At 40.2% G+C, this 23456-nt stretch overlaps 1 protein-coding gene across 1 annotated transcript in view; it reads left to right on the top strand.

Annotated features, from left to right (window-relative positions):
* Positions 1–1211: 1211 nt before the first annotated feature.
* Positions 1212–23456, top strand: part of LOC119414892 (aspartyl/asparaginyl beta-hydroxylase) — a gene marked incomplete at its 3' end in the record, with an annotated part of 42411 nt that continues 20166 nt past the window's right edge. Inside the window, exons 1-4 of the mRNA XM_037682011.1 lie at positions 1212–1371; positions 12284–12442; positions 14968–15012; positions 16075–16143. Of these exons, the coding sequence (XP_037537939.1) occupies positions 1329–1371; positions 12284–12442; positions 14968–15012; positions 16075–16143 (316 nt within the window). The remainder of the gene's footprint in view (positions 1372–12283; positions 12443–14967; positions 15013–16074; positions 16144–23456) is intronic.

The following is a 23456-nucleotide window of genomic DNA, read 5'->3' as shown; positions in this document are numbered from 1 at the left end:
AATAGAACGTTGGTTACGTACTGTAACCCCAGATTCTATGAGTATAGGCGTAGCCCTTTAAGCGTCGGGCCTCACTGGCTCCTGAATGGCTGAAGAAAAAAGCTATTTTGGGAGCCGATTTCCCGCTCTTAACGTAATTTATACGGACCGGGTGGGGCCCACACAACAGGTGGGCGTGGACTAAATTTTTTCAGTGCGATGCTTTGCATGACGGGATAACCCACCAGCGACAACTTTAAAGGGCTACGCCTATACTCATAGAATCTGGGGTAACAGTACGTAACCAACATTTTCTGTGATGTGACACTCAGTTGTGAATGACTGTCAGCTAACATCACCTCAAACTTTAGCTCAATATCTGTATAATTGACAGAGTTATAGAGATGTTTGTGTTTGCTGAGGTAGTTTAGCTGTGATGGTCATCTTGGATTAAGTTGAATCCAAAAGTTAATCAGCTGTAGACGTACATCCACTGATTTTAGCAAAATTCAATTTAAACTTAATTCAGCTGCTCATGAGATATTTTGCTAACAGACACGGGGGAAAAAATAACTCAGTGTTCAATGCTATCAGGTACTGAGTTAAACAAATGAAGTCGCAATAACATGCAGGATGGTGGTAGCAAATGTTTGGTTAATTGACATTTTTAATTCAGTTCAGTTTATTTATATAGAGCCAAGTCACAACAGAAGTTATCTCAGAGTATTGAACAGAAACATTTTAAACAACATTAAAAACATTTCTAAGGACTGGACAGGCAAACATTGCTCACAAACATTTGATCACGGTAATAACTGGTGTTATGACAGTTTGCAGGCAGTAAAAATAATCCCATAACGTGACGTATTTCCTGTTCCTGTGATGATGGATTTATTGTTATAATAAGTTTATCATTTTGATCGTTACATTCTGTACTATTTAAAGCTGATTTTTTTTTTGTGTGTGTGTTTAGAGTAAAACTCTACCTCAGCAGCTGTAAATAAACGGAACGTTTGAAGATGCATTATTTTGGAATGCTGTGGGATAAAAACAGAGATCTACCATCTTGCCACGTTCAAGGTACGTGGGGGCGGAACCAACTACGACCATCCACACGGTTGAATAAGCCCCGAGCAGCTTTAATTCTATTGGACACTCTGAAGATAAGACCCGCCCACTTTTGACTGCCTTTTGTTTCATTGGCTGTGAAATCTATCAATCCTTCTGTAAACGGGGTTTCTGAGTTTTTGGAGACAGTAGAAAGATTTTTGATTTCTTTATATTGCTCGCTCCTAAGCGTCAGTGTCTCTTCAGTCCAGATTTGCTTGCTCGGTTCTGACAGACCAGCCATGGCTCCGAAGAAACCCGTGAAAGGAACCAAACCCAACAAAGGTGCGTTTGCGTTGCTCTGTTTGATCCTGTCAGAGCCTGCAGCGGTTGTGATGATGCGTTCACTGCTCAGGCCCGTCAAAGTTCATCCTGTTTGAATTTGCTGGGGGAACTAGTTCCTGCTAGTCTGCGGACAGGAAACGATGCCACCGTGGTGGTTGTTCGGCGGTTATTTAACCAGGCTCGTGCTCTTGTAATCTGGTTAACACGCCAACAGCTACGTCAGGGCAGCAGAGGAGCTGTCATGTCAGACATGTCTCCATCAGGTTATAGTTTACACCGTGACCGACATGTTCGCGCTGCTCAGAACCGTTGGTCGTGATGATGCGTTGACTGACCGGGAGTCCAGCGCGAGGGATTATTGCGGGAAAGCGTTAAACTCGTGAAAAGTGACGGTGTCCAACCTTTCCCGGTGTCTGTAGGCTCGTTCGAACCTGAGGCCTTTTAGCTGTGGGCTTACTGTGTTATGAAACAAACACGTCGAGTTGTCCCAACACCCCCCTTATCACTGAATGCTCACGTGTCAGTGCTCCTGGTCTCAGACCCTGCAAATCCAGGGGTTCTCCAACTTTTTGTGTCTGGGGAGAAGTCCCAGGACTTCCTCAGAAACCTCATGCAGAATAAATAAAAAAAATACAGCCATTTTAACCCCTAAGTTAAATGCCATGAGAACATATCTTATCAAGATGCTCAAAGCACTTTACCCTACAATCTGTGCCTCATTTACCCATTCATACAGAGAATAATCAGAGCTTTATCACATTCAGACACTGATGGGACACACTGGAGGCAATGAGAGGTTCAGTGTCTTGCCCAGTTCGGGATGTGACTGCTTGTGGACTTGAACTCTCCCAATGGAGGGCAAATGCTCTAACCACTCAGCCACAGCTGCCTCACACACATAAATGTTTGTCCCCCATATGTATTTATGCACTTACAATATATATGCAATAATTTACTGTAATTTATTTTGTGGACTGCCAAGCTATGACTCGTGGACCACTGGGGGTTCTGGGACCCCAGTTTGAGAACCTCTGCTAGAAACGTCCAGTAACTCGTGGCTGCGACTGCTCAAGTTCAAGAGCAGCAATAGGAGTCTCCAAAATGTCTCAAACATTTCCTGAGTCGTAAAGCCTCATCGTCTTGTCCTTTTTGAATTCTGAACGTGTTAACAAAATATGTGCAAGTGTGTGTATTGCACAAATGTGTGATGTTTTTTCTCAAAAGAGCCACTAACTCGTCGTAAGCTGTATTCTAACACCTGCGTGGGTCTCCTCTGACAAAAAAACAACTTCTCAATGTCTAAAAACTATGCAGGTAAAAATATACATGTCTTTAAAAACTGGTCCAAATCCACCTATCTTTATCTAAAGCGTACTCGAGTAGATCACACCGTAAATGTGGGCATTCGTGAGACAACCAGTCTCAGTTTTCCCACTTTTAAGGTGTGTTCTTCCTGCAGCAGGGTTCGTAGTGACACGTGGCTCAGCCCCTTCTGTGACTGGATCCAGTCTACAGGGGTGTGTTGAAACTTTTGAACTCCGTCCTGCAAATTGAAACCAGATGGTGACGTACAATCATCACGTGTAAAGTTTGTCTTGTGTCTTTACCCCTCAGAACAGATGCATATAGACAAACATAATGTTGCTTTAATTTTTTTTTGCTTTATACATTTTAAAATTTACTCCAAGTTCATTTCACTCCAGAACACACAGTCTCAGGACCAGTAGCTGGCTGTGGTTTAAGGGTACCCCTTGTGCACAGAGTCAGCAAAGATGACGAGTCTTATTTCAGCCCATGGTCTTGGAATGATCTGCAGCTTAAGTTGAGGTTGGAGTCTTTCTGTTCCTTTTATCAAGTTTTAAACAAAAACTGTTAAAGGTTTTAGTCACATCTTGCACCTGTAACATTTAAGTGTCTTAACTTGTGATATTTTTTAAGCATGCATTGCATTTTATGTCTTATTACCAGATGTTTTGTTGCAAATACAGTGTTTTAATATTACTGTTTCTGTTGTTAAGACTGTTGCTGTATTTGTAGTGGCTTGTTTGCACCTTGCGCATGGCCCAGAACATCCTTGTAAAAGAGATTTAATGATCTCAATGGATTTAGTTCCTGGTAAAATAAAGGTTTAAAAAGAAAATTGTATTGCTTTTTAGATGACAGTCATTTGAAACATAGCCCACGTATAGCTTCTGACAGCGGTGTCCGTTACTAACATATCATGAAACACTGGAGATATTTTAACAAAACTTTCAGAAAGTAATTCTTTTTCAAGGAAGTCCTGAAGGCAGTCCAAACCAGAAACAACACTTGTAACGTAAAAACATGCATTTTGAACTGTAGGAGATAACTGGAAAAGTGCATGTGACATCAATATTTTTTAATGCATTTTTGAAAAGACAACATTATTAACATATTCCCCCCCCCCCCCCCCCCATATACCAGTTATGTGAGAGATTAGGTAAAATCATGCGTATTATGCCAATTTTATTCATTTTTCTTTTTGCATTTGTTGGATAAGCATGTCACTGGCACTTTAAGATGCGGTTAAGGCTGACAGACAGATAATCATGTGTCTGAGTATTTATTTTTTGTTTCAGAAGTCGTCTATTTTAGCCAGTCAGTTAGCTGTGCATGTCTGTCTGTGGGACAAGTTCCAGTTCAACAGGCAGTCTAGTGGGGTTTTAGTTTCGAGATCACATTACACCACTAGTATTTACACAAGTAATGTGTTTAAAAGGAGCATGTTAACACACAAGAGTGTGTTGTGTTGAATCCGTTTCCCTGTTGAGATGTTTCCTCACGTATCGAGATGGGATTTCTCTGCTGTAGCTGACATAAAGACATCCACATTGTTGTCCTCCGTCGTGGAGCAAAGAAGTACCGTCTGTCTGTGCATGTTGTGAGCGTGATGACTTGAAAATTAAGAGGTACACACGTCCATTTTGGTGTGTGTCTGCATAAATGTATACGTGTGTGTGTGTGTGAGAGAGAGAGAGAGAGAGTACGTGTGTGTGTGTGAGAGAGAGAGAGAGAGAGAGAGAGAGAGAGTGTGACATCTTGGGATATTGCATGAGATTTATATAATGTTATTTTAAATCTTCAACAAAACAGCTCTAACTTCACTACTTCTCATCACAGGATGATCTTAAATGGTTTAACATTAATAATTAAGGGTGATGTTACATAAAAATGCTGTCTGTTGTGTATTTGATTAAATGTGTTGATCAGAATCAGTTGTGGTTCCTCAGCCTGCTCCCCCCCCCCCCCCCCCACACACACACACAGTCCTGGGACCTGCTGAACTGTGCAGAGATGGAAGCGTGACAAATGTGTGTGTTCCTCTCTGGTGTGTGATGTTGTCTTCATCAAGCCTTGCATGGAAGGGCAGCGCTGTTTTATCTGCATTTTGCCTTGTGTGTGTGTGTGTGTGTACCAATTTTTATTATTATACACCCGTTAAAAGATGATGTAACGTGGCGTCTCTGGGCAGCACGTCTAATTCCCAAAAATGTCCCCCGGGCGCTTTCAATAGCTGCCCACTGCACCACCTGGTGGTGGATGGGTTAAATGCAGAGACTAATTTCGCCATTGTATGGAAACATACAGTGCTGACATTGTGATGACATTATTATTATTATTATTATTATTATGTAGTATAGGACGTCTGTAAACGCTCTCTTGTTTGTGCCATAACTTCTGATCCACTCAAGATGGTTTAATGAAACTTGGTACACATGTGCCTCCTGGAGTGCCGTGTGTGTACACTTCACCCCAGCTCTGTCGAGGTCAAAGTTCAAACAAGGTCTTTGGTTGCTTGTTTGCCATTTCTGCAGATTGCTGTCTAAAAGTTTAGGCGTATAATGTGCTGCATGTGGCACTCGTGTTCTGTGCTCGTCCGTCTCTTTCCTGTCCTCTAACCCCAGCTGGTGGAGGCAGATGGCTCCCCATTCTGGTTCTGGTTTGGCTGCAGGTTTCTTCCAGTTAAGGAAGTTGTTCTTCCACTATCACCAGTGTGTTGCTCTGCTGCTCAGGATGAGAGGTTGCGTCAAAGTGAAGATTCAATATAACCTGCTGACTTTTTTACCACTTGGCATTTTATAATGTGTGATTTATTATTATTATTATTAATTATTATTTATTTATTACAGAGCTCTGAGATGACTGTTGTGCACTATACAAAGTGCACTGAAATGAATAAAGATGCAAGAGAAGACAGGTTTGTGTTAAAACCCCAGAGGGCTGGCTGGAACGCAGCACTTGCATAAGACTCGAGGAGTTGTTGAATGTGAACAATGTGTGCAGAGTCATAACGAAAGGAGATTGAGCCGAGAGCTTTTCTTTTGTTTGGAGAAGACCGTGCATGTCTGCTGGTGCATCTATGCATGCGACTTAACTTCTGTAATATCATAGAGATGGAGGAGCGTGATCAACATGGTGGTATGTTGCTGCACGTTGTCTGTTTCTGCATAGCTTTTTGTCTTCATTTTCATGTGTTGGGTCCATGTTCCTGTTTGTAAAGTACATTGCAGTGTGACACTGTTTTACTTTATGTGCTCACTTTGAACAGCAGATCAGCAGTCTTTGAAGCGTTGGGATTGTTTTGTAGCATTTGGTTCTTTAAAAGTCCAAATTTGTTGTTTAATTGAAAACGAGTAGTATAACAGGGTTCCCAGCAACTCTGGAAATCAGGCAAAACCTGGAATATTTGAGGGGAAAAAAACATTTAAAAAAATCTGAAAAACTCAGGAATTTGAACAGTGAGATTAACATAATCTAAGATTTTAACTTGTACCTGTATTGAATGAAGTATTCTAGTGTCACTGAGTCCAGGTTCTGCTTCTACAGTGAACATAGTACATGTATTCTTAATGATTGGCTACAATGCCATTTTAGTGTATGTTATATAGTATAATTAATGATTAGGAATGATTGTTGTATGCATGTACGATAGGCTGCAGTATACTTCCTATCATCTCTGGATGTTAATCTGTCTGCCACCTAAGACGCCAAGTTCTGAGCGTTTCGTGTGACTGAAAAATTCTCTGGAGTTTCTGGATTTACTCAGGAAAAAATCAGGGAAAACTCTGGGAATCTTGTTTTCATAAAATGCTGTGAACCCTGAGTTCAGTTTGTGTGATTTGATAAGAACATACAGACCTCTTGGTGCTCAGGTTCTGTTTGCACCCTCTGGATGAAGTCAACGTGAGGAATTGCTATAACAAAAAGCTGTGAGGGTTTACTTGAATTTCTTGCACTGCTAAAATGTTGCTACACAGGTACTATTAATAATGAAGCAGCTATGTCAAGGAATGCACTTCTTTTCAAGACCTGACTGAAAATTCTGTTCAGAGCGTGCATCGCTTTTAAAGAAACAGTCTACCTTTACCTCTCTGGTGGTTCTCTTTGTTTGTCTGAAGCTATGTTTACTCGAGAACAATCTCTGGAAACGTTGGTGTTTTTTCAGTGTTTATTGTAGTAAAAAAAAAAAAAAAACTACAAGAAAAAGTGTTTACATTGATTCGCTGTACAGTAGTTTCTATGCCGGGCTCCAACAGAAGATACTCATGCAGCATGAGAAACAAAGCAGTTGCATCTAGTATGGTGAATACAGCTCTGTGTTTGGACAGAGGATGAGGTTGGGCTGCTCCTACATGTGGAAAAGGGCAAGCGACACAAACAAAACTTTACTGTCAGCTGTTGCTTACTGTTGATCTGCTGCTCGCTCAAGCACAATAGTGGCAAGTAGAGCGCACAGCAGTTTCACACTTCTACGGGGAGGTTCCCGAAAACCTTCTCTCCGAGACCTGGATTCATAAACCTTCGGTTTCAGAGGAAACAAATTCTGTTGTTGTGTACACAATTGACCAAACTGCAGCAGACCAAACTCAATCATTTTGCTCCCCTAAAAGTCAAAGTTTCAAACAAGTTGACTTTGGCACTGCTTCCTTTACAGTACCAAATTAATTGGAATTTTATTTAGTCAAAGTTAATGTGAGCGTCTTGTATGACTGGTATGTGTAGTAAATTGGAATCAGGATGAGACTCCAAGGCTCATGATTATCTTAAAGGATGTGAAGGATGTGTCACTTTCATCTTCAAATGACTGACATTGCAACAGTGAACAAAAGTATATTTTCAGTCAATTGAGGCAAAGTGAATGGGGGAATTGAAAATACCCACTGTCCATCTGTGCGTTCATGTTGTGAGCACGATAAATTGAAAAATAAATGGGTTATGGTCTTCCATTTTGGTGTGTGGCTACATCTAGGTGTAAAAAAGCTCCCTATCGCAAATTGGGTTGCCGCATCAAAATCCAAGATGCTGGCTGCCGTATATATGTTTGTCTATCTTGTCGGTGGGATAACTTGAAAAATAAGGAATGTGCTGACAAATTTTGGTGTGTCGCTGCATTTAGGGGTATTTCCATTTACCCTTTATTTAGACAGATAGTCTCATTGAGTCACGAGAACTCATTTTCAAGAGAGATCTGTTTTTGGGAGCAAATGGTAGGGATTAAGAGCCCTGCTCAAGGGCCCAGGGTGGGGCAGATGAGGATGGAGGCCGATGTGGGTGTTTCACTTTTTCCACCCACATTTTGATGTTGACCATACCGGGAGTTGAACCTGCGACTTTCCGATCATAGGCCCGTCTTCTCTAACCTCTGTACCACCACTCCCTCAAGAAAGCAAGGTCACTATCAAAGATTGGGTTGCCAAGTCAAAATTCAAGATGTGCTTCACCAAATATAAATGTACACCGACCACCCCACTTATTTGAGAAAACTATGTAATTTTTATAATGTTAATAATAAGTGCTATGTGTTGTCATCAGCAAAATTAGTTCTCTGCATTCAACCCATCTCACCTGGTTTACACCCAGGTGGAGCAGTGGTCAGCTATATATGCGCTCGGTGAGCAATTGGGGATTAGGTGTCTTGCTCGGAGACAACAAGACGTGGGAATGGCTGGGGATCGAACCTGGGGCTTTCGGGTCCCAGGTCGGCTGCCCTACCTCTACCCAATCTCGGCCGTCTTAAGTAGCCTCTTCAAATGATTGGGGTTGCTGACAATTAATCTACTATCTCATCTAGCCACCATTGTACTTGGTTGTGAATAGAAGTTTTCCCTTCACTTGCTTGGATTCGCCACTCTGCGCTGTCTCACACTTCTTCTTTTGGCTTTTTCTCTCTTCAGGGTCTCCACAGTGAGTCCTCCTCCTCCATCTCACTCTGTCCTCACTCCAACTTCCTCCATGTCCTCTCTAACTGCATCCATATATCTCCTCTTTGTCTTTTTCCTGGCAGCTGCATCTCTAACATCCTTCTACCAATATTTTCTTTTTTTTTTTTTTTTTTTCATTTAGCCTTTATTTATCCAGGTTAGTCTCATTGAGACACGAGAACTCATTTTCAAGAGAGACCTGTTTAGGGAGCACATGGTGGGGTTAAGGGCCTTACTCATGGGCCCAGAGTGGGGCGAATGAGGGTGGGGGCAAGTGTGGGTGTTTCACCTACCCCACCCACAATTTTGATGTTGTCGGGGCCGGGGCGTGAACCGGCGATCTTCGGATCACAGGCCCACCTCTCTAACCTCTGCGCCACCACTCCCCAAAATGTACCCACTGTCCCTCCTCTGGACATGTCCAAACCATCTCAGTCCAGCCTCTCTAACTTTATCTTCCAGTCCTTCAACCTGTGCTGTACCTCTGATGACACTCTTTGCCTTTACTACATTATTTGCTAACTCCTCCTTCAGGACCACCCCATTCTCCATTGCTCTTTCTATCCACACCATGATAAAACCGATTAAAACCTGCCCCAATGCTGAGAGCCCTACTGCCCTTCCACTTGGTCTCTTGGACACAAAACATTTAGCTTCCCTCTCTTCATAAGTCAGCCAGCTCTCTGCCTTTGCCTGTCATTGTACCCACATTTAGACTTGCCACCCTTAATCCTACATTCTTGACTTTCCTCTTCTTTCTGTGTCTCCAGACATGCTTCTCTACTCGTGGTCTTTGAATAACATTAACACAATTTCCGCCGGCAGCCTGTTTGTCAACAGCACCAGTTGTGGTCGTTGTTAGTTTGTTAATTTTGGCCTTGACCAATCTGGTATGGTGTTGCTTTGATGAACTTGTGTATTAGTTTTGGCTAAAGTGTTTTACATCAGATGCACTTCTTGACACAACCCTCACCATTTACCTTGGCTTGGGACCGGCACAAGGGATACACTGGCTTGTGCTCCCAGTGGCTGATTTCCATGCTGTCTCAGACAAGCAAAATAAATAAATAAATAAATAAAACTTACTCTTCTTATATATAGTGTAACTCCTACCCACTTGAATGTCCTGTATTAGAAACACTAAGGTTTACTTGCATTCCCTGTTCATTTCCAGTCCAGAAAAACACTCCTCAAAAACTGTAGACACTAAATATAAATCCCTCAGTGATGGGGCACATCGGCATACCACTTAAGTGTTTTTTTTTTTTTTTTAGTATTGTTTACATTAATATGGTGTCTGTAAAAGATTGATCTATAAAACTGGAATTTCTATGACTGCATTTTGTTTATTCTCCCCCCACCCTCACCCCAAGTCCAGATCTTTGTAAACTGTCCTTTCCCATTGCTTCAGGCTGTGGGGGACAGTGAGTCTGTCAAGGCCAGCTGGTTTAACAGCTCTATAAATAGCTGGTGATGACCTCCATATTCACACAACTAGAATAACTGAGAAAAGAACTGAGACAAACCCAGTCAGAGCAGAACAGGGCGGACACAGATTTTCTGTCTCTAAATCCAGTCATCAGACAGCAACTATGGGTGACCCAGCAGCCTCAGCAGAGTCCGCCACCCTTCTTGTTGACACACCGATACCTTCAGTGATGACAGGAGGACTGCAAGGTGAGGAACTGGTCCAAGATCCACTGAGTAGGCAGCATGAAGGTCATTGTGAAGAACTAGTTGTTTGTAAAGACCAAGGACCTTCAAAAGCTTCTGTTTTATGTCCGGGACACAACATTGGTCTGTTCTGGTTGTGTATTATATGAATTTTGTTAATAATCCATTAGTAGAGCATGCAAATGCTGAACTGTGACTACATCATGATTTTAAAAACAGTTGTGTTGCTTTGTGTAATTAAACGTGTAAAGTTTGGTCACATGTACTTAAGTTTAAATACGTATTTGACCTGTCGTATGTCACTGGCACTTCCTATCAGATGAAAATTTTGTAGCCTTGTTCAAGTTCAAGTCAATTTTATTGTCCCTATCATCTCATGTGGTACATGAGGTGGAACAAAATTATGTACACGGGGTCCCAGTTACACCTAAAAATAGCAAAATATAAAGTTTAAAAAGAAACTGTAAACAAGGATCTAAGATATACACTAAACACTAATAATGTAAAACAATACAGCGTAACAACAGCAGCCCGAACATGAGTCTGTGGTGAGCAGATGGGTAAGAATGAATATAGCCATGAATGAATACATTCATATCTGTGTCCAGATTATTCCAGATTATCTTTCACTGCAGTTGGATTAGGCAGACAGTAATGCTTTTGGCAATGTCAAAATGGCTGATTTATTGCCAGTTTTATTTTCTCTAAGGTCAGTTGGATCTAGTTGCCATTTTGAATATGAACAAAAAAAGGGGTAAATCATGTTTTGATTGAGCTTAAAAACCTTAATCTTGAATAGGGTTGGCGCCCAAAGCTTCCAAAATAAAACGCCATGCTTGAAAAAACACCATGCTTCACTCTCCCATGCAGAAAACCACATGCTTGAGTCACATGACTGATCTACATTAGACTGGTCATAATCTGTTGGTAAACGAATATGGCGGAATCAGATGAGCGTAGACTGGAAGAACACATTTAGATGGGAATTGTGGAGTGAATCTGCTGCTAAACTCTGAAGAAAAGAGATCAAGTGAGAACATTGTCAAGAATAAATATCAGGGATCAAGCAGGGTGATGGAGCACCATAAAGACAGAACTCACAACTGACTTTTTTATGTAGTAAAGGTTTATATACAACATAAAGTGGCTGCCCCAGTTTACCTTTTAAATTCTCTGCAGCTGGACCAAAGCTCCAGATCTCTCCTGTTATTGCCCTTCTCTGTTTGAAAGCACAAACAACAAAAATGCAGATGGGTATTTTTTTATTTGTCAGTCAGGGAAACGCAACAAAAAAAGTTCGGGCACAATTCCTTAATTATTTTCCCTTTTGACACCAGCAGTTTTACACTGGTTGTTTTCCTTCTTGCATGTTATACATACACACACACACACACACACGCGCACACACACACACGCACACACACACACGCACACATACACACACCATAGACTGTATGTGTCTGTGTGTATATAAAATATCCACAAGAAAGTGCTGTATTATTTTTATATGCCCGTTGAAAGGCAACATGTACATAAACCTTCTCTTGTCCTGCTCATAACTTCTGATCAACTCAAGATATTTTAACAAAACTTGAAGTTGTTACCCTTATGCATCGCTAGACGAAGTGCCGTTACACTTTTCACCACCCCTGCTTCAAGGTCGCAATCGAGGTTAAATTTTAAATAATGTCTTTGCTTGTCCAGACCATTGCTATAGATTGCTGTATAATGGTTTGTCGTCTGGTGTATTATGTACAGTTTGTGGTACTCTTGTTTTCATTGAGGTGACTGTCACAAATAGTGGCGGGTGGGGTGATGTTGAGGAGAAATGTAGAATACCAGCACTTTTATAAATTTATAGTACCAGCACTAGTACGATCTGTACAATAGGTCATGTGGATGAGTTGAACTGGTGCAGGTATTGTCTTTTTTTCTTCTAGATTTATTAATTCACTCACTGAGGAAAAAAATCAATACATTTTATCTAAACCCAGTGATGTTTGTTGTCTTTACAGAAGGCACCAAAGTCCAATCAGCCAGTAAGAATGGGAAGAGGACGGAATCTGGGTCCAGCAGCAGTTTCTTCACTTGGTTCATCGTGCTGGCCCTGCTGGGGGTCTGGACTTCTGTTGCCATGGTCTACTTTGACTTAGTGGACTATCAGGGGGTTCTTGGTGGGTATTAGTTAGAACACAATACACAAACACACGGGGGAATACATTAACTTAAAATGCCTGTGACATCAAATTTTTATAATGGATCTGAATGCCTTTTTGGAATGATAACATTAAAAATGTATTGCAAAAATAATAAGAATTGCAAAAAATCAACTTTTGCTGAGATGAACAGTTGACATCTTCAAATGCACAGTAACAGGAAGTGCTAAAACAGGAAGTGCTAAAAGGCTAACGACACAGATGGTAGAGAAGAATCTCATGTTTCTGTAGATTATTTTCAGTCACTATCAGAGAAAGATGAAGAGTCAAGAGTTCAAATAATATTGTTTCAATAACAGGGAGTTCCTGTTTTTAAAGAGTTCCCCTATGATGTCACTCCCTGTTTCACTGTGGCTGCACCAAGTTCATAGAAAATATGCCGGTTAAATGACCATATATTAGTAAAGTGTGTATTACATCAAATTTATTAAAAATTAAGACGTTTTCTTCTACTTTTTGTATTTGAGGATAAGCATGTTACAGGCACTTTAAAGAACAGCTGATGGGTGATTCTGACTCGTGCCACTGGAAATGTGTGGCAGTTTCTGCAGAGTAAATGTCAACCCATCACTTAAACTACTTGGGTATCTTAAAGCACCATAACCAAGCAGCAGTTAGCCAGACAGATGAAGTAAATACAAAACCCATTCACCTTTAAATTAGATTTGTCAGAGCAGCTGTAAAAACCCCCCCACTTTTTTATTGCTTCCTGAAAGTCTCAGAAACTACATGATGGGTTTACATAATCTGTTGTGACAACAGCTGGTTGGATAGATCCCACTTGCACACCAACTCAGTTCTATAACTACTTTTATCACATGGGAGGATTGTTCACTGTTTTACTCATTTGCATATTTTAAATCTTCATCTGATTTAAATTCAGTTTCTTGGCAGATAAGGAAAAAATGAAAAAGTAGAGGGGAAAAAGTGTTTCTAGACACTGTTACCTGTTGCTCTTTATAAAACTAAAAATCAGTATTCGGAGTTGCTAAAAAAGTATTTCACACAGTTTGTATATAAAAATTACTAGTCATTATTAGAGCCTGACAGATTGGAAATTTTGGCTATCACCTATACCAATATTGGGTGGGGGAGGCAACCACCGATAACTGATATAATGGCTAAAAATATTTGAGTTTTGTAAACCCCCAAGAGTCTAAGTAAACAGCGAGTGGAGCGGGGCTTGTTTATTTAGAGCAGCTGTTAGCAACCATGAAGCTAAGCTAATCAGATCCACGCTATATGTACTCCCACACTAGGTTTTCAAGAGGTGCAATGGTCATAAAAACAATCTTCCTAATGTGCGTTCACATTTTCTATCCTCCACTATTCACCATCAAGTTATCAAGGATGTTACAAAAATATGAATTAAACCAAGAAACACCCTCCCCTATTCATAATTTAAGCAGTCACGTATGTTGAAGGCCTAATTAGTATCGACTGCAGCAGTGTTTTTTTTTGTAGAGAAATAAAGATTTCTGACAAACTATGCATTTCATTGAGGACGACAAAGATAATGCTACTAACACTGAAATTTACTGCTACATTAGATTTATTGTTCTGGATAAATTTTTACAAGGCAATAGCCTATGCTAGGTTATCTAAATGTTAGCTTGCTAACTTGAGAGGCACTTGGCTAATGACAAGCGAGTTGGAGTGTTGAAGAAAAATTGTTATTGTTGATTTTATATGTACAGATCACTTACAATTAACTTACCATACTCTTTTCAGCAAAATACGCTGCACAGTATTGCTCCCTGCTTCCGCTGTGCTGAAAGTGCAACTTAAGTGAATGGCTATGACTTGAAAGTAGTCTGTATGCGCCCTGTGCTGAATAGATTGTACAATTACGGCTGTTTCCCAGCATTTTAGCAGTGAAAATTAGAAGTGCTTAAATCGGTGCATAATGGGACAATTAGCAGTGATGCCGATAGGTAGGTCCCCAAACGTCTATTGGTCTAAAGTATCGGGTCAGGCTGTACTCATTATGCTATCTACTTTTTGATTATTTACTTGTGGGTTTTCAAACTTTCTGTATATAAAATAGGGACTAAAGATCATTCTTTGTTGTGAGAGAATGTCATTAATGAAAAATGCAAGAACATTAATCACTTAGACTTGTTTCTGAAAACAAAATGACAACAAAAAATTCCCTGGTTTGTATGTTTAAGTTGATTTAAAATGTGTAAGAAAAACAACTTTTTGCATGGACAGCTTTATTTTGATCCTGAGGTTACATTGATCCACACATAAAACTGAAAACATTTCAAAACGAATAATAATTGATATCAGACATAAACTTCATCTGGCTGAGCATGACTGTTTCACCTTTGAGTGTTGTTGCACTAATCTGAGCTGTAATAACCAATGATACATTCTTGCCTCTGTAGTATGTATCTTTAATAACTTGGGCTGAACGAGTATATGCACTTGTTTTTATTCTTGCTTTTTTCCAATGTGTATGTTTTGTGTTTTGCATGCAGATAAGGCTAAAGACATACAGATTAACCTGTCTGAGACATTACAAGGTAAAATATCTCTTGGTTTTGTTTATCAGTGTTTTTGAGACCTCCCCTTTCTCTCATGTTTCACGACCCAAACCTAGACTTTATAGGATGATCCTGTTGAGTGACTCCTTGTCTGACTTGCATGTCTGACCCACTGGGCTGTAGGTTGCACTTCCATGCAGAACAATTGTTAATCCTGAGCTTCATCCACACATTAAGATCTCTTCAAATCCTTCAAAAACTTTGCACTCTGAAATCTTCTTCATACTTGCTCTGTCTCTTTATACTTTCTTGTCTCCTGATTTGCCTCTTTTGTCTTTTCATGTCTCCTTATACATGCTTGTTGCCTGTTTTTTGTCCCCTTTTGTTTGTCTCATTATGTCCTTTTTGTATCCTATTGTTTGTCTCTGACATCTCCATACATTCTTTTTGTCATTTTCTTTATTGGCATCTTTTTTGTCTGCTTATGCATACTTGTTACCCCTTTATGTGCTATTTTTGCCTTTTTTTAAAAAAAATATGTCTTTTGTTGTTTTGTCTCTATGCATCTTTTTAGCCTCGTTATGTCCTTTGTCTTTTCTTTGCACGTCTGTTTTTTTTATTTACATTTTCTTAGTCACTCTTTTTTTTCTACTTATCCGTCCTTTTTTTGTATCCTTTTGCAAACATTTTGCGTTTTCCTCATGCATGCATTTATCTTATCTTTTGCATTCTTGTTTTTCCTTATTATTTTTTGTTTGTTGCCTGCCTTGCTCCTTTGTCTGTTGCTGTTCTTTTTTAATATTTCAGTTAACATTACAAGTTCAGCTATTATTCACATCCCTTTCATGTAATAAAGCAAATTTCAGCAGTCATCCATCACTCAACATACAAGCTATGTTTTAACAGGAAGAAAGGTCTACGGTAGTTTTGTTCTCTTAATGTTCTGAGAAAAAATTGGAGCATTACATTAAATGTTTCTGTCTAGGTAAAAAGAAAAATGTCTGATTAACTTGTTTATGCCAAATGAAGCAGATAGTGCTTTTTTATTTATTTAGACCCTGTGAGATCAGAACCCTGAGTCTGTTTTCCTTCCTTCTTTAGGCAAACTCGTGGCCTACGATACAGATGGCGATGGAGATTTTGATGTGGAAGACGCTAAAATACTGCTAGGCAAGTGGATTTTAATCACATTTATAAATTGTTACGGTTTGTTTTCCTGTTCATAAATGGAAGAAAAAGTCCAACTAATACTAGAACACCGACACTTTCTGCATGTGCTTTGAGCACAAAATACAGATTTGTTTTTTTGTTGTTTGACCATCAATCAGAACATTCACTTTTTACCTTGGTGAGAATTGGTTCTGTGAAAACAAGCAAAAAGCTGAATGTTTAAAGCTTTACCTTTTGGTCAAGATTGAGTTTCCTTTTTGTGTGCACAACAAAATCAACAAAAGAACTTAGCAGGTCCTAATGCTCAATTCCAAATTTTTATTATTATTATTATTATTTTTTTCAGATCTAATTTATTTTTGTGGTCATTCACATTATAACTTGTCGTAAATGTGACATGTGAACATGTGTCTGTGCCATCAGACTCCAGTGTTTAGCTGAAGACATGCGGAGTTCTTAGATTTAAACTTCTTTGAGGTTGGTCTCAGTATTGTTAGAACTTGGATCAATCTGCATTCCCCTACCTCCGTGACGTAAAAGTGGAATAAAATGCAACATAACCGTTCAGACTGCGGTTGCTTGGAAAACATCAGATTTTAGTGCCACCTATGAAAAAGATATGAATTAGGAAAAAAAAATAATTAATTACAATCAGACTGACATGAAAAATGCAATACAAGTAAAAATATTGAACTTGTGATGTATTTGCCTGCAGTGTAAACATAGCCTTAGTTTTATTATCCAATGGAATTACAATGGGGAGTGGTGGCACAGAGGTTAGAGAAGGTGGGCCTGTGATCGGAAGGTCGCCGGCTCAACTCCCCGGACTGACATCAAAATGTGGGTGGAACAGGTGAAACATCCACACCTGCCTCCACCCTCATTTGCCCCACTCTGGACCCTTGAGCAAGGCCCTTAACGCCCACCATGTGCTCCCAAACAGGTCTCTATTGAAAATGAGTCCTTGTGACTCAGTGAGACTACCTGTATAAATAAAGGTTAAATAAAAAATAAAATGAAAATATCTCTGTACTCGCATGTCTGTATTGCCTATGACTGAAGGATGAAAGATGGGCAGTAAACTGTTTTTAATTGTTTTAATTCAGTGATTATAAATGGTTTCCTTTTTTAAAACAAACAGCTAACATTCAATGTATATCCACAACTATCCCTAATAGACTAGTGAAAAATACCCACACAATGAAAGGAAACCAACATGCTCAGTTGTCAGAAAATTACAAAGTAACTGCCATTAAAGAGCAAGTAAATATAAAGTAACAAATGCATACACATACGTAGATGCATGCATGCATGCTGACATACACACAGCCCCCCCCCCCCCCCCCCACACACACACACACGTACCGAGTGACTGACAGTGTCATGTTGACATTGTGCAGTTTCAAGCACTTCGGTATCTGTGTGTGGCACTGAGTCATGTATTTTTATTTTTTTTGTAGTCTATTCCGGCGGTGCACAGGTTTGTGTGTCTAGTCTTACAGTCTCAAGCTTCAGCTCTGTTCATTAGTAGCTGGTGCTTGGGCCCCCTGGTGTTGGTGCCAGTTCACTTCTGTGCCTCACTCAGGTATTGATCCATGCACCTATTAATCTTAGCTGCTCTGATGTCTGACTGGAGCGTTCATTTTGTACAGAGGCAGGTGATTGGCCAATAGCTGGACAGAATGACCCATTTCTGGGGTCTTTTATTTACAATACTGCCTGTCGTTGGGTCAGCCATTCTGGGTGGGTCCTTTCTTTAAGTAGCTGGTTCTTTTGAGCTACTAGGCATTCATGGAGAGCAGTCGGTTTCTTTAGCTGGTCGGTATGGATCATGTCAGGTCCTGGTGCAGTCCAGGTTTTCATATCCGAGACTCTCTTGGATGTCTACCACTGCAATGGATACTGGTTCTTGTTTTGACAGTGGTTGTGTTCAGCTCTGGGTTCTTGTAGCAAATGGGGCATTATCATTGTGTGATGAGTACTTGTCTCATGTTCTTCTCCAATATTTGTGTAGCCAGAGCTGTGAAGTGGTGTTTTTAAGAGCCTCGAGTTTGGTCAAGTTGATGTATTTTCATGCTGGGTCTTTCTTCATGGCATCTTTTCTATTGTTTTGACAGGTGGCTAAATTCTGTTGCCTTGTGTTGCCTTGATCATAGTTTCTAGCCCCTTCCTCCATGGGGGACAATCTGTTTTTGTTGTAGTCAAGCATTTCAACGAATACTGTTGCTGTCAAGTATACCAGCCTTTTGGTTTTTCATCCATTCCTTATGACCAGTGGTGGGCACAGTTCTGCTAATCCACTAATAGCGGAACAAATTTTTTGTTGAGCAGATTAGGGTTTTCACTAACTTTGGAAATGTTAACGGAATTAGCTTCTGCAAAACTAGGATTTGACATCTTTGCCTAACAAAATTAGTAAATAAAAAAGCTTATTGAAGCTAACTTTTTGGTTAGCTGTGCCCACCACTGCTTATGATTATAGCTGAGAGTTGGAACGTAGATGGACCAGTAAATTGAGCTTTGTCTCAACTTATTATTCACCATGACAGACAAAAGCAGTGCCCTTATTTAGGGATGCACCGATCCACTTTTGTTAACTTCCGATGCCGATACCTAAGTCTGAATATCGGCCGATACCGATCCAGTTCCGATATCATGATCATCATTGATTTTATTTGAGGCTGTAATAATCTCCTCTCAAGTACAATTTATACAAATATATGCATGCATGTCCAAAAAGGCAACTTGAGGTAAGTTGTATTAATTTTGGATGTTTTAAAGTTAGAATTAAATTCTGCTAACACAAAACATGTTTCTTTTTATTCCTAGCTTTAAAGTGGATATTAAAGTTATTAATTTTAAGTGATTGTTTAAAGTTATTTTATATATATTTTTTTAATAAGGGGCAGATATAATATTTTTTTTCTTCTTTCTGCACTCTTTTCATTCAATGTTTTCTTTTTCATGATTTTTTAAATTTTTTTATTTTGTTTCTTTTAAATGAATGAATTAAATAAAATAAATTGTTAAATGGCTTCAAACACCTGCTAATTTCATGGCATAAACCAACAGACATGTTCCCATTTTTAGTATTTTACATTGCTTTATAATGTAGCTGTTTTTGTTTTTAATATAATTTTCAAATCATATGTTTTTTATGATTGTCTACTGTTGTACTGATAAATATCTCCTGGAGGGTAAACTATATCTTGACTGCAAGTATCAAGCTGTGAAATCCTTTGTTTTCTACAACTGATAGTGGTTGGTCATTAATTATGAAGTTTAGCAACTTCTCTGTAAACATTTGAGCTCCGTGGTTTCAGCGACGTCTTCTTCTTGTTCAATCTGAAGCAGGCAGCCTGATTTGGGGCAGCCGCGCTCAGTCTGTCCCTCCTCAGAGACGGGCAGACTGAGTGGGGCAGATTGGACACGGCTGGCCGGGGTCGAGTCACCTCTTTCCGGTTGAGCAAAGAGCAGCGCCCCACTGAAGCCACGGAGCTTGAATGTCCAACGTAAAACTAACTTTACCGCGGTTTAATGTGGTGCTATGGCTCTGTAGACATTGCACGTTGCTGTCTTACTTTGTGGTGTTTCTAGTGTAAAATACTTCCACACAGCGGACATGTTTAGATGAAAAGTTTGTTAGCTGTTAGCCACAGTGCTGCTAACTCAGTCCTGTAGCTGGCTGCAAACTGAACTGGATTTCCTGAATGTGAGGCGGGTCTTATTACTCTGGGTTCATGAGACACGCCGCAGTTCAGGAAATCCATTCCGTAGTTTGAAGCCAACTTGCATCATGGATCGGAAATATCGGCAGGTGGATCGGAAAAATCTGATACGTAAATTATGCTGGTATCGGAGGCCGATACTCGATCGGATCGGCCCCATCCCTACCCTTATTACAGTGGATATGACCCTGATCTGTCGATCCAACTCCTGCTCCATCCCATCATCACTCGGGACGAGTCTCTGCCTCAAGCAGAGGAGTTTCAATTGTTATTTTGTTTATATCTTTTATCAAATCACTTCTGTTGAAAGTGCTAGATTTTAGAGCTGATTCACTAACTGTTGTGAAAGGTGGTGACACTTTGTCACTGCCATTCACTTTGAAATATCTTCACACAGTTGCTTCTTTTTTCTTCTTAGGTTTATTGGTGGGTAACAAACAATTTTATGGTGCGCCGCTGCCACCAACTGAAATGTGGATCAGGATAGCCATATATAAATAAATAAAACTACTTCCACATTGCTGACTTTGCTTCTCTACAACTGAGAGGTGAATGTGACTGCAATAAAGCGTTATCGGAACTGTAGTACAAGTACATGGAATTGGAACTAGTAAAAAATACTTGTACAGGTATATTGAATCTCTTGTTTAGAGACAACGTTGACAAATTCTTATCTAGAAGATGTGTGTCCAGATGATGTGGTGGTCTTCCATTACTAAATTTCTGGAAATGAATGTTCATGAATACCAAAGCATTGACTTAGACCTAAATAAAGTCATATTGACAGTCTGAAGTGACAAAAGCAGCTTACTATAAAATAACTCTACAGGTACAATGAGTATGTGAGGGGGGAAACTAGTATTGCCTCTTATCTTTTAAAAAGGGCCAGGCCTGCACATCATTAAATTAAAGTTTTTCATAAAGCCTACTTTGGCCTACCTTGACTGTATTTTTGATTTGAAACCATGTTGCCCTGATGTTCATTGGTTGTCACGTCTTGCCCTCCCCTGGTTTGACATGAAACGAACAGTAGGCTCGATCTTTTCTGAGTTTCTCCTCAAGCCTCAACAAATTTTCAAAAAATCCAGCAATATGGAGAGGTCTGTAATTTTTATCATAGGTACACTTTAACTGTGAGAGACAGAATCTAGGAAGAACAAATCCAGAAAATCACATTGCATGATTTTTATCATTCATTTGCATTTTTTTGACGCTAAACAAAACAAAACAAAAATTCAAAAATACTTTATTAATCCCAAAGGGAAATTATTTGTTGTTGTAACTCGTTATCCTCATTTCATTAAGAGATGTTATAGATGATGATGGCTGTAGACAGGAAGGATCTCTTGTAAAGGTCCATCCCACAGTGGATCCTAAGAAACTGGCTGCAAATGCCGTCCGATCAATCCACCCAGACTCGGCTGGCCTCTCGGTTCCCCCGGGCTGTAGGACCGCCCGAATGCCAGGCAGAACTCCTCCCAGCGCGATGGCCACTCCTCCCAGCAGTCTGCCGAGCTCCTCGTCGCTGCAGACGGCCATCTGTAGGTGCCGAGGGACGATCCTGTCCTTCCGCTGTCATGAGCCGTGTTTCCTGATAGTTCCAGGATCTCAGTGGTCTGGCACTCGAGCACAGCTGGCAAGTAGATGACAATGCGTCCACAGAACATCCTTTCAACTCATTTGAGATTTGGGGCTGTAGTTGAGATATTATTTGAGCTTTTGAGATGTTAATCAGCTGCTGTTGGTTGTAGAAAACTGCCTTGTTGCCATGGTTACGCATCATAACAAATGTCCAAAACTAAAAAAGTTTTCATAAAAATCCTTCCAGCTGCACAGCATCTGATACCAGAAGAAACAATCATCCAAAAAAATTGTGATTTACATCCAGAAAAAAGAGGAATTAAAGTTTCCAAAAGCAAAATCTCAGAATGAAAGTAACAGAGCTGCTCCAACATGCAGCCACCTTGAGCGGCGCAATTCTAGAACAACTAGAACAAGTACCATTTGATCACCTACCAACCAGCAAGAACTCTGGTTCTGGCATACCTGTTAGCTTTTCTTTAAGAAGCCCTTCTATTCTGCACTCAGCACCTGATTGAACTCATTTTCTGTATAAAAGACACCTGTCCACACACTCAATCTATCACACTCCAACCTCTCCACCATGGTCAAGACCAAAGAGCTGTCTAAAGACACTGGGGATAAAATTGTAGACCTGCACAAGGCTGGGACGGGCTACAGGACAATAGGCAAGCAGGTTGGTGAGAAGGCAACAACTGTTGCCGCAATGATTAGAAAATGGAAGAAGCACAAGATGACTGCCAACCTTCCTAAGTCTGGGGCTCCATGCAAAATCTCACCTCGTGAGGTAAGGATGATTCAGAGAAAAGTCAGGAATCAGCCCAGAACTACACAGAAGGACCTGGTCAATAACCTGAAGAGAGCTGGGACCACAGTCTCAAAGAAGACCATTAGTAGCACACTACACCATCATGGTTTAAGTTTTTGAAGGGTACTCAAGGTCCCCCTGCTCACTCCAGCACATGTCCAGACCCATGTGAAGTTCACCAATGACCATCTGATGATCTAGAGGAGGCATGGGAGAAGGTCATTTAGTCAGATGAGACCAAAATGGAGCTTTTTGGTAACAACTCCACTCGCCGTGTTTAGAGGAAGAAAAAAGATGAGTACAATCCCTGGGGAGTGGTGGCGCAGAGGTTAGATAAGATGAGCCTGTGATCAGAAAGTCATAGGTTCAACTCCCGGTACCATTAACATCAAAATGTGGGTGGAAGAGGTGAAACACCCACACCGGCCTCCACCCTCATTTGCCTTACTCTGGGCCCCTGAGTAAGGCCCTTAACCCCCACCATCTGCTCCCAAAAACAGGTCTCTCTTGAAAATTAGTTCTCATGACTCATTGAGCCTACCTGTATAAATAAAGAGTAAATGAAAAAAAAAGAAAATGAACACCATCCCGACCGCAAAGCATGGAGGTGGAAACATCATACTTTGGGGGTGCTTTTTTCGCAAAGGAAACAGGACGGCTGCACCGTATTGAAGGGAGGATGACCATGACCTCAAACACACACGACCTCAAACGCACAGCCAGGGAACTGGCTCCATAAGATGGAGAGATAGAGAGATGGATGGATAGAGAGATATACAGATGGATGGATGGATAGATACAGATATAGATAGATATACAGATGGATAGATAGATATACAGATGGATAGATAGATATACAGATAGATAGATATACAGATAGATACAGATAGATGGATATACATATAGATATAGACAGACAATTTGTATTTTATTTATTACTTTATTATTTTAAATTTATTTAACGTTGCTGCTTCTCGTAGGTTTCCTGTATATTATTTTGTCTTATCTGACTGATAAATATGATGATGATGATGATGATGTAGATGCAGCCTCTATCTGGTATTCTCTTTTTGACTTATTGGTCCTCAAATGTTCAGCTGCTTCAGCTCAGAGTTAACTGTTTAATTTAGGCGTTTTCCTGTGTTTAACTGTGTTGTGGTAGAACCTGAGTAGTTCCTTGCTGTTTAACCTACACT

This window comes from Nematolebias whitei, chromosome 9 (genome assembly GCF_014905685.2).
Source record: "Nematolebias whitei isolate Nwh7 chromosome 9, NemWhi1, whole genome shotgun sequence".
Classification (NCBI taxonomy): domain Eukaryota; kingdom Metazoa; phylum Chordata; class Actinopteri; order Cyprinodontiformes; family Rivulidae; genus Nematolebias; species Nematolebias whitei.
This window is presented reverse-complemented; position numbering and strand designations above follow the sequence as displayed.